The following is a 12608-nucleotide window of genomic DNA, read 5'->3' as shown; positions in this document are numbered from 1 at the left end:
CTGCACTTTTGCCTCCTCTGCCTCATGGCGAAGCCTCGGCTTGATTGGGATGCAAAACGGCTGGTCTTTGAGCTGACTATTTCTCGCTAAGCCTTTTGGCATGGTATGCGGGATAGGGGTGGAGGGGTGGAGCTGTGCATGCCTCATTAGAGACTTCCCAACGTGCCTCTCGGGAGCTAGCTGTGCCTTTCGCTAGCTGCTGCTGCTGCTGCTGGCAGGGAGCACATTTGCCCAGGAAATCAGGGAGAGCAGGGAAGTCTCCTCAGCCTTCAGTGCCAGGCACCAACTGCCAGCAGCTCTGCACTTAAATGCCAGGCTGATTTTTCTGACTCCCCCTGTATTGTTGATTGATGGCTGGCTAGCTTATATCGCTACTGCCTTTAGTGAACTTAGGATTCAGTGCCATCACATTTTATAAGACCATCCAAGTATTGCAGGCTTATGAATCCTACATCAAAATTTAATGATGGATAAAGTGATCCACTTGTGAAATATTTAAAGCCCACATTTGTTTAAAGTCTTCCTTTGCTACAGTTCTTGTTCCTGCCTGAGTATTCCTGTATGATGAACCCGTTTATCAGTAGAAGGAACACTGTCAGCTGGCTGCAGCCACAGCTTGCCCTTCCATCAGAGGGCCACAGTTTAGAAAAACAGCCAGAGAATCGGTGTGTTCTTAGTTGCAGACTCTTGTAGAGACTGGAACCAGAGTGCTACTCTGATTTAAGAGCTTCCTGATCCCCATGACTCTTTTGTCTCTGCAACTCTCTGTTTTAGGTCATTAAATGAACAGAAACTTGACACATGGGTGCCGACTGCACATTTGTTGTTCCTTAGCTCCAAAAGACCTACCTGGGTGTCCTCTTGAAGCACAAACAGTAAAATATCAGCACTCTTCTACAGCAGCATACTGGTAATGCCTTTGCCTTCTGCCTGTATTGGGAATTCTGCTGGGGGAAACGTGAAGAATCAAAAGTGCCCCATGCTGGTGCTTTGATCACCCACTGATTTATTTATTTATTTATTTATTTTTTAATTCATCTTGAAAGAAGGTTTTGTTTGAGATCATCTATCCCATTCATGTCATGAATAGCTATCTTTTTCTGCTCTAATTTTTAACAGCCTGCTCTTTCTTCAAGAACAAGTCTGTGATTTCTCTCACTGCTTAATGCAGTGTGTTTCATCCAAGAGCGGATTCCATAATTCATATGTGTGGCGCTTATTACCCCACTGCCAGGGTACAGAGCACAAGGAAAGAGTCTGGTACCTGCTGCTACAAGCCACATGAAAGGCCGTTGCAGTAGGTTGCTCTCCTTTTCCCCAGAACACAGCTGTCAGATGCTCCTTTGCTCTTAAACTATGGTGCGAGAGCAGTCAAGGGGCCTGTCAAAGGTTCCTCGGACTGCAAACACCATTCTGCATGCTGAACACTTTCAGGACATCCCGACTGGTGTATGTGAAAACTGATATGAAGACACTGCTAAGATTGCAGAAAAAATTAAATTTTCCATGACAATAAAACTTCTTGAAACTTTCTCAGATCTTGAAATGTTTGCCAGAACCAGATTTTGTTGGGTTCAGTCGATTTCCTGACTTCTGTGTGAAAAATATGTGTCCGTCGCTCGTTCAGGGTTCTCATAGCCTGCCTCCCACTTTGAACAGATTTTACCCTGTATTCCCTTTTGCTTTAGTTTTACTACCTACTTTTTTCTTTCTTTGCACTCCAATTACATTAAAAAGTTTTTAATCTGGTGTTGTTGACAAAATTTAGCACCAAGGTTCATGAGGCCCATGCTCATGAGAAAATAGATGTAATAATGGAAATAGAAAATCAACTCAGTGGAGAACAGCTCAATGCAGCTAAAAGGATGTTTATATTTATTTGCCCGGAAATATTATTATATGTTCAATATGCTGTATGTCACATTTTTATATGAACAGACACAGAAGCTAAACATCTTTTAACAGGTGAAGGTTATCTCTCTATATCAGCACAGAATGCCAAAAATTGGGGAACTGAGGCTTGGCTCAAACAACATGATGTGGTTTGGGTCAGGCTCGGTTTGGGTTCAAAATTGAAAAAAATGTAATGTGGTAGAGAATGTAAAGTGTAGAGTCCACTGATGGGGTGACACTGCATTTAAGCGTTTAAATAATAAATGTCTTATTTGTATGTGTTATCTTTGTCTGTCTGTGTGCATAATTTGTCCTTCCTGCATTAACTGACTGCACAGCTCTGATTGTGAATACAAGCAGCGTGAGTGCAGGAAGCTCCAAAAAGTCTGTGAACCATCTGTCAAAACATCTACTCATACTCATATGAAGCTGATTGTTAAAGATCTCCGTGCTGCAGAAGAGAAAGCCCCGAGCTCACCTAAACAGACTGTAAAGATTGTACTGTGCCGTAGCTGTTTTTGAACAGTGGCTAGTTTCTCGATTTTTAAACAGCATCAGCTGCTCATGATTTTAGTCAACATAACTGGCTCTGTCTTGTGAAAAGGCTTGGATACTGGTATGTAGTTTAAATTGTATTTTCTGTGATTGACTACTTTTTTAATAAATATTTAATAATGTTCAGATGGTACAAGAGGCATTTACATTAGAAGTAATGAGATTACTTTTTTGCAGGGCTAAGTTAGTAGCTAAAGAAATCCTATTACATTTTGAGAAAAGTAATTATTAACTGGTAACACTGGTCAGGTCAGGCCAGACAGAAAGTTCTCTAGATGTATTCCACTTCAGACCAAAATATCAGACCTAATTAAAGCTCTAGTGTCAAGTGTTTCGATAATCTGAAATATACTTGTTAATGTGGTTTCTGGCCACTGCATGACTTTCCATTGTCTAAGACAGTTGTAACTGGCTGCTACTGCTATGCATTATAAGGTAGTAGAAAGCAGTAAATGTCTGTGATGAGATGAAATAACAAACTCTGTAAAAGAGAGATGTATGCCCTCTGATAATGACAGAATGCGTGCATAGAGAAACAAATGTTCTTGATGTAAAGACATCTTTGATATGGATGTTTGATGCAAACACTCCACTGAAATTTGCAAAGACAAATAACAATACAGCAACACTTGTGTATAAGAGTGTGCAATAACCATCTGCTACACAACTTGGTTCTTCAGTAGGCTTCTTGTTACAGCATATACAGTTGTTCCTGCATGCAGTTGTATTGTCTAAATTGCCTTTACCACTTTCTGTGGCAGACACCTTCTGAATCTTGTTTGTATTAAATTGTTGTTTTTTTGTTTTTTTTTGAGGTCTCTGACCTCCATTATTATATGTGCAGTGGTTACGTGTGACCATCTATCTGGAATCCTTCAAGCTCTGGGTCAGCCAGTATCTCAGAGTCTTATAGTTGATCTGGGCTCTGATAGGCTCGCTCTCTGCTGCTTTCCCACTTGCTAGAAGCACTGATGAGTGAAGAGCTGAAAATCATGCAGCACCTCTCTGCACTGTGCACACATTGACTGTGCCACTGCTGCCGCATATCACCCCGTGTGTGATCCGTCACCTGCTGTTATGAACCGTACTCCCTCATCATGGTTGGTTTTATCCTCTTTTTTTTTTTTAACCGGGGAAGGTGTATTTTGAACACACATGGCTATTGAAGCTTGGAATCGCTGTTCAAAAGTGTGGAAATGTTTTATTTTGGTTTGGGTTTTTTTTTTCCCCATTTCCAAATAACTTTTATGAGAGATTATACTTTGTGCTTTTTCAACATAATAGATATTGTTTCATAGATCATTTGGAATAACTGAGTTAGACTGTTTGTGTACCCCCATTATGCCCATATTTATTAGTCAGTAAGCTTGAATGGTAATGTAACTTTAGCCAAAGGTCATCGTCTGCAGAATTTATCACATTATGCAATAGTATTGTGAACAAAATTCAGTTATGGAATACCACATGTGAACGCTACTTGCCTTAACCTATAGCTTGCCTAATCTTAGATGGTATTATATTTACCGTGCATACTAACTGTGCTAGCTGCTAATGTTACATAATACAACCCCAATTCCAGTGCAGTTGGAAAACATATTTACACGTTGTGTAAAACATAAATAAAAACAGAATACAATGAATTGCAAATCATTTTCAACCTATATTCAATTGAATACACTACAAAGACATTTAAGATATTTAATGTTCAAACGGATAAACTTTATTGTTTTTTGCAAATATTCACTCATTTTGAATTTGATGCCTGCAACACGTTCCAAAGAAGTTGGGACAGGGGCATGTTTACCACTGTGTTACATCACCTTTCCTTTTAACACTCAATAAGCGTTTGGGAACTGAGGACAATTATTGAAGCTTTGTAGGTGGAATTCTTTCCCATTCTTGCTTGATGTACAACTTCAGTTGCTCAACAGTCCGGGGTCTCCGTTGTCGTATTTTGTGCTTCATAATGCTCCACACATTTTCAATGGGAGACAGGTCTGGACTGCAGGCAGGCCAGTCTAGTACCCGCACTCTTTTACTATGAAGCCACGCTGTTGTAATACGTACAGAATGTGGCTTGGCATTGTCTTGCTGAAATAAGCAGGACGTCCCTGAAAAAGACATTGCTTGGATGGCAGCATATGTTGCTCCAAAACCTGGATGTACCTTTCAGCATTAATGGTGCCTTCACAGATGTGTAAGTTACCCATGCCATGGGCACTAACACACCCCCACACCGTCAGAGATGCTGGCTTTTGAACTTTGCGCTGATAACAATCCGGACTGTGATGGTCCGACGGAAAAGAAACGTGGGTACGTTCCAGGTTGGGGTGCAAAAATCAGTGTTTATTAAATCCCAGTGAAGGAACCAAACCAAACAAAAAAAAAAGCAATTTATCCAATGCCAAAAAGAAAATATTTACAAATATACAGCTTAATATGAATAGTCCGTTATTCAATCACAATTTCAGAGGTTTTTAGGCTTCAACCACGTTTCATTACCTCTTCCACAAGACTAGCTCATTCTACTCCCTCTAGGGCTTTTATAGAACTAAACAGGAAGTGATGTGACATCACTTCCGGTTTTTGCGCAGGAAAAGTTCACTATAAAAACTCAACAAACAAGGGGTCCTGTTTTCCTCCCTGGCTGAAAACATGGTACCTTCCTCTGGAGTCTATTCATAGGTAAGTACTTGTTGCCTTCCCCAAGTGTTTCAAAAATGTTACAGTTTATATTATATTCTGCCTTGCCGCTTACTTGCAGAGATTTCTCCAGATTCTCTGTATCTTTTGATGATATTATGGACTGTAGATGAGGAAATCCCTAAATTCCTTGCAGTTGCACATTGAGAAACATTGTTCTTAATCTGTTGGACTATTTGCTCACACAGTTGGTCACATCCTTGCTTGTGAACGACTGAGCCTTTCAGGGATGCTCCCTTTATACCCAATCATGACACTCACCTGTTTCCAATTAACCTGTTCACCTGTGGAATGTTCCAAACAGGTGTTTTTTGAGCATTCCTCAACTTTCCCAGTCTTTTTTGCCCCTGTTCCAACTTCTTTGGAATGTGTCGCAGGCATCAAATTCAAAATGAGTGAATATTTGCAAAAAACAATAAAATTGATCCGTTTGAACATCAAATATCTTGTCTTTGTAGTGTATTCAATTGAATATAGGTTGAAAAGGATTTGCAAATCATCGTATTCTGTTTTTATTTATGTTTTACACAACGTCCCAACTTCATTGGAATTGGGGTTGTAATTTATAATGTTAAATATTCTGCACAGATTGTATTAAACACTGTTAACATCTGTTGATCCTACACATTTGTTTGGCTGGTAACCAAAGTATTACCAAATTGGTGTGTTGACACCTTTTTTGGACAAGGGACTATAAAACAAAACATTACCAAATTAATAAGTATTCTCAAATAATTTCATAATAATAACTTACATAATTTACATCAAAAATGACTTGTATTTCAAAAGTGACAAGTAGGGCAACTTGACAAAATTTAGCATAAATAGATATAAATAGAAATATAATTTTCTTTAATGGCTTATTATGGTTTTCAAATACATGTAATATTGACGTGATATTGACATGTAATATTATTCATGAAATATTGCAATTAAACTTATTTATTATATTTGTCTGCACTAAATATTATAATATAGTATAGATATAAATATAATAAATAATAATAAAATTACAAATTATTCTAACTTGCAGGCATCTCTTAGAGCACGGAGGGGTTAAGATGATGAAGGGCTGCACCCCTGGAGCCACTTTGGGTTCAGTGTTGGTACACAGAGGTCTTGTACTTTGGTCCATTTCCCATAGAAACCACATAGAATCAAACCAGCAAACCTCAGGAAGCTAGGCAGTTGCCACTGATCTACCTACGCCAGCTGTTACTACAAGGTGGAATCGCTTGTTTTTTTCGATCTGGAAATGGGGATTATTCGCTGCTCACATGTACCCTGCTGTGTTGAGCAGGCTTAGATGAAATCTCCCCTTTCAAGTCGGCCTTCTGTTTCAGTGACTCGCTCTGTGTTTCTGAATAATGCTGGGTGATTAAGTGCTGCTGATTTAGCATCGCTGGCTCGGAGCTCACAGCAGGGGCAGCAGAGCCAGGTCATTGGCCATTGGCATTCAGCACAGACTGTAGCAGCTTAACCAACATTGTGCCCTGTCCCCTCACCTGCTATCAGTCCTCCTCTCATTCAGAGAATTCTACAGAGAGAAGTCATCACCCGGAAGTCTGGGTTGCAACTTATCATCCGCCCCCATTAGTGGGTATGGAACGTGAACGCCCACATTAATGCAATCGGAAAGCCAGGCGGAGAGACTTTCTGCTGCCCAGCCTCTGTTTGATCGTGCTGCACCTCCTGTCCCAAAACCTGCTTATGGTGCTGTTGGACGGGACGGCTGCCACCTGCATATCGCTGTCTGTTCAGCTCTGTCTGGTGTCTTTTTTTCCTCCATGTCTGGTGTTCTTTGTCCCTGCAAGACTGTTTGTCTGTTTTGGCTCTGCCATGCCTCTGTAAGAAAGCAGTCATGCCATAATGTGATGTGGTTAGTGTTTGGTCTTGCCCATCTAGGTTCTCGTTATTGTCCTCTAATGGAGTTTCCTGACAATGGATTAAAGTGTGTAATGTAATACAGTGGGCCTGCTGAGGCTCATTTGAAGCTGCCTGTCTGTTCAGGAACTGTTGGATCATCTGAGAGCACCCTGTCCTATAGATGTGTCTTGTAGGATGCGTGCAATTTAATTTAATAGAATTTAAACATGTCAAGTCACTTTATACACTTTCCTTGTAATATGTAGCACTTTTTAATCTTTCACTTGTTGTTTCCTGAGTGCCGGTGAAGGCTCAGTTATAGACTGGTTATGACTGGTTATGATTGACTCCTCCTGCTGACTAGGCACTTTATTGACCAATGAAGGCTTGTGAGATAATGTGCAATATGGGAAGGCAAGCAAAAGCTGCCTTCCTGATTATTATTATTATTGTTATTGTTGTTGTTGTTGCTAAAATATTTTTTGTTTCTTTATTTTGTTTTACTTTTCCTTTTGCTTTTAATCCCTGTGCTGTTTATTTTTTTCTGTTTTATTTTACTGTAGTATCATAGCATCATACTATATCAGTTTTTTTTTGTTTGTTTTTGAGTACTCTGATGGAACCACAGTGTCAGTCACTTAAGCCAAAGTTCATGTTTTATGAAGAAATATGTTATGAGCATGGAAGGCAAGCAGCATGGCCATATTTGTTTAGCCACCACAAGTACAATAAAAACGAAAAAGAAAAGAAAAAAAATGCTGCCTTGAGCTGCTATAGAAATGCCTTGAAGCCAGACAGAGTATCAGAACTGATATAGGACATGGACCACACATTAAAAGAAAACACAGATTAGGAGCCATGTATGCTTTCCTTTCGTGCATTTTAAAGCCATGGATAATGCATTTTCTGACATTTAAATTGTCTGACTTGATAATCATCTTGATGGATGCAAATCTGCCTGTGATTCCTGATACTATTGTCAGTCAGCTTAGGCTTAGACCAATAGAATATGGGCTGTGTAAGTTTTAACAGCTTAGAAATCTACAAACAGTGGTACATTAGGTGTTCAGTCTGTCTCTCTCTGCTCATTTTCTGATCTTAGAAAGAGAGATTCTGCTGAGCCTCTTTGAAATCAAGTTCTCACAAAGGCAAATACAGTCACTCACACACAGGCAACTTTTCACTCTTCTCATTTAGCTCAAAGTTGAGTCAGAATGAACTGGCTGGTCCAGACAAAAGACATATTTCTAGTGAAGAAAGACACCAGTGCTGAACACACTTTCAACTTCCCTCTCTCCACAGGTGCGTGACAGAGTGGACAGAGGGGGCAGTGTCATTTCCATATCAAAAAGCCTCCTGCTGGAAGTACAGCTGTAATCTAGTCCAGAACCTATATAAGAACATCATAGTGCTGTTTGTGTGCTCTCTGCAAAAGATACAGAGCCTTTAACTAAGAATATACAAAAAATTTGGTCACATCGTGCTGTTTATATTTTTCATAATGTTTTGTTTTACCTTAATCATATTATACATTCCAAAGCAGGTTTAATCTGAATGCTTTTTAAATATATGGTTTTGTTTTATTTATTTTTTTTAAATGGTCATTTACCTGCCATGTTTTGTCTAGCAATAAAATGTCTGTTTTCTTTGTCTCCTTCCCATAGATTTTGACCCCAGTCTTGGTCTGATGACGGGCATTGCTCCAATGAATCCCATGTTGCCCGGCCTGGGCATTGTACCCCCACCCATCTCCCAGGATTTGCCCATCGTGAAGGAGATCATTCACTGCAAGAGCTGCACCCTGTTTCCCCCCAACCCTAGTAAGTCTATTTAGAGAATGACAGCTCTGTTCTTCACCCTGTTTCAGAGCCCTCTGCATCTCAGCATTTAGCTAGAGTTAGCATTATGCATTTATTTTTCAGCCCTCATGCATTTTAAACAACACTATTGACTTGAGCATCAATGCTGACCTGAATCTGAGGCCAAATGAGAAGTCAGACATTAAGGTCTTGATCAGAATTGCTCTGCCCTTCAAGAGAAAACTCTGCAGTCTGAGTATCGACTTGACATTAGGATTCTGACAGGTGATATACCTTGCTGAGAGGTGGATGCCACTAGATCTGATGGTTGAGAAAGCCACCTGCCACTCAGATGGCTGAATTGATTGACTACTGGGATGTTTTAGTTTTATATAGAGGCAAAGATTCTCTCTCTCTCTCTCTCTCTCTCTCTCTCTCTCTCTCTCTCCCCCCCCCACCCCTAACTTTTCCTTTACCACCTCCTCTTTTAAATCTTAGTCTAGTCTCACTCTCTGTGTTAAGGTGCATCATATCTCTCACCCTCTCACACCTTCCCTCTTGCTTGTCTTTTTTCTCTTTTTCTGTCTCTGTATTTCCAATTCTTAATCTATCTGTATGTCTGTCCTTTTTTGTCTGTTATGTAAATCAATTTGTCTTATTCATTTCTTTCACTCTCCTTCTCTGTCTCTGTTTCTGTGTCCCTGCACTCTTAAAAAAACGGTCCTTCAGTTATTGTTTAGTAAAGGCAGTGGTTATATATAGAACCATGACAACTCAAAGAACTATTTTTTGATGATTTTTAAAGTAACCATTTTTCCGCAAATGTTCTACATACTTGCTTCATATTTGTTGAATTGTGAATTAATTGTGGCAAATGCAAAATTTTGGATGCCTTGCTAAATCATTGCTTGATAACAAGCTTTGACAGATATCACAGTTTGCTAATTTATTTTTTTTATTTTTTTTTATAGCCAGCTAGGAGCCTTTTTTCTTGTGGTAGGGATTGTCACCTACTCTACCTTGCTGAATTTTGTAGTTCAGCAGTATTCTTGGACTGTCATGCACAGCATGTTTAAGACATACCCACAGATTTTCTTTGATGTTCAAGTCAGGGGCCTTTCCAAAAGCTTCAGCTTGCATTTCTTGAAATAGTTCCTTGTGAATTTCAAGGTATGTTTTGGATCATCCTATTGTAGCAGCCAGCCACTTTTCAATTTCAGTCTCTTGAATGAATGTGTTACATTTGCTAACAGAATTTGCTGATCAATTCTGTCTTCTACCTGTGCAATATTTTGTGTGCCTCTAGCATAATAGATCCATCCCCATGCCTCACAGTTATCAAGGTGTTCTTATCAAATGCTGCTCATTTTTCCTCCAAATGCACCTTTACCTGTTGTAGCCAAAGAGCTCCTCTTTTACTTCATCACTCCACAACAGTTGTTTCCAAAGTGCCTCTAGCCTATCTGGATACACTTCAGATGTTGACTTTTGTGGTGAGGTTGCAGTTAAGGTTTCTCTTCTGATGACTCTTCCATGCAGATAATGATTGTGCAAGCAACATTGAACAGTAGAATGATGCACCATCACTTGTGTGTCAGCTAAACCTTCCTGTAGGATCTTTGCTATCATTTTGCTTTGCCTTTCTGTCCAGCATATAGGCAGTTCTGGCTGAGAGTTTTCTTGGTCTTCCAGAACTTACCTTGATTTTCCCAGTTCCCGCCACCTCTGCCATTTCTTTATGAAATTTTGGACAGTGGAAATTGTGAACTGGAAGCACTTTCTTTTTATAGTGTTTCTCTGCTTTATAGGCATCAGTTGGCTTCACTTTCAGCCATCTGTTTAAAGAAGTACATGTTGTTGAATGTTAGTTTTGAAGTGTCATGGAGATCATTATGCTCTGGAATTGTCATCAGTTGACAGTTCGTAATGACAGTTCTTGACCTGCCTAGCTAGTACTTATGAGTTAGTTAACGGAGACTTTACAACCAGGTGTCCAAGCTTTTGCTCAAGCCATCAGCTATTTTAGTATTTCGTTACTTAAATATAAACTGATGCTCTATGCATGTTTGTGGGAAAAAAATAAATTTTTTAGGATAATGTGCTCTGGAGTTGTTGTGTTTTGTTTTTTTTTACACTTTAACACCAATCTTTTGTATACAACTCTAAATGATTCTTTGCATGATTAAATGGGTCTTCTGTATGATGGGGGAAACTTGTTTATGGTTATTTAAAGAACATTTTTATATAGCACCAGGGTTCTGCTATTGTTATAAGACATGAAACATTTTTGCTTAGCGTGTCTCTTTCTCTCTACAGTCTGTCTTCGGTCATTTGTCTTTCACCCCCACTGTAGTGCCATTCTTCAACTAATTCTTACTAATACCTCTCCTTCCTCTTCTTCTTTTTTTCTTCTTATCACCCCCCCCCCCCATGGGCTGTGCTAATCTACATGCACAGATAGACATGGACGAGAGAAATGAAAAGGGCTGAAGGTTGCCTAGGGATTGTAGAGGTCAAGCAGGGGCTGTAATTGAAAGGTCAACTTGTGTAGAGACTAAGGCCCCATGGCATGTAAAATATGGCATAGTGGAAGGAGAGGGTCAGAGAATGAGCTAATTACCTGAGCCAGTCTGTGTCCTTCAGCCCTCTTGTACAGAGCAAAGGAGCAGACCAAAAGGACCTGCCATTCACACTGGGTGCTGAACATATGAGGATACACAGCTGGAATCACCTACTACCTGTTCTAAATTTGTCTATTTTTCACACTGTAGCCCAACAACAGTCTAAAAACAATATATAGCAGGTCAGTGTCATGATGAACTTGATGAAGTGCTGACATTTACAAGATCAATGAAGACTGCGCCTTGTACATCACTATGACCATGCCAGGATCAGTGTGAGACAGATTGTGACATGGACTATCCACTTTAGTTATTCCTCACCTAACAATACATTTTCAGAGTAGTATTCTACTACAATGTTAAGAGAAATGCTAGGATATTTTGATGCAAGGTACCTAATAGACTGAGCTTGTAACTCACTCCCATATTTGATTGTTCATGTACACTGCTCAAAAAAATAAAGGGAACACTCAAATAACACATCCTAGATCTGAATGAATGAAATATTCGCATTGAATACTTTGTTCTGTACAAAGTTGAATGTGCTGACAACAAAATCACACAAAAATCATCAATGGAAATGTATTAACCAATGGAGGCCTGGATTTGGAGTCACATACAAAATTAAAGTGGAAAAACACACTACAGGCTGATCCAACTTTGATGTGATGTCCTTAAAAGGCCCTCCAAAGAAATGCCAAAGAAATGCCACCCCACACCATTTCTGACCCACTGCCAAACTGGTCATGCTGAAGGATGTTACAGGCAGCAGATCGGTCTCCACGGCGTCTCCAGACTCTGTCACGTCTGTCACATGTGCTCAGTGTGAACCTGCTTTCATCTGTGAAGAGCACAGCGCGCCAGTGGCGAATTTGCCAATCCTGGTGTTCTCTGGCAAATGCCAAGCGTCCTGCATGGTGTTGGGCTGTGAGGACAACCCCCATCTGTGGACGTCGGGCCCTCATACCATCCTCATGGAGTCGGTTTCTAACCGTTTGTGCAGACACATGCACATTTGTGGCCTGCTGGAGGTCATTTTGCAGGGCTCTGGCAGTGCTCCTCCTGTTCCTCCTTGCACAAAGGCAGAGGTAGCGGTCCTGCTGCTGGGTTGTTGCTCTCCTACGGCCTCCTCCATGTCTCCTGGTGTACTGGCCTGTTTCCTGGTAGTGCC

General features: G+C 40.2%; 1 protein-coding gene across 4 annotated transcripts in view; it reads left to right on the top strand.

The window, feature by feature from the left end:
* The window catches only part of enox2 (ecto-NOX disulfide-thiol exchanger 2), a 253893-nt gene that overhangs the window by 174400 nt on the left and 66885 nt on the right, over positions 1 to 12608 (top strand). For all 4 annotated transcript variants that reach the window (XM_017721483.2, XM_017721484.2, XM_017721486.2 and 1 more), the window contains one exon: positions 8682 to 8837. In XM_017721483.2, the coding sequence (XP_017576972.1) occupies positions 8682 to 8837 (156 nt within the window). The remainder of the gene's footprint in view (positions 1 to 8681; positions 8838 to 12608) is intronic.

This window comes from Pygocentrus nattereri, chromosome 11 (assembly GCF_015220715.1).
Source record: "Pygocentrus nattereri isolate fPygNat1 chromosome 11, fPygNat1.pri, whole genome shotgun sequence".
Classification (NCBI taxonomy): Eukaryota; Metazoa; Chordata; class Actinopteri; order Characiformes; family Serrasalmidae; genus Pygocentrus; species Pygocentrus nattereri.
The sequence above is the reverse complement of the archived record's forward strand: the minus strand, read 5'-3'. Positions and strand labels throughout refer to the sequence as shown.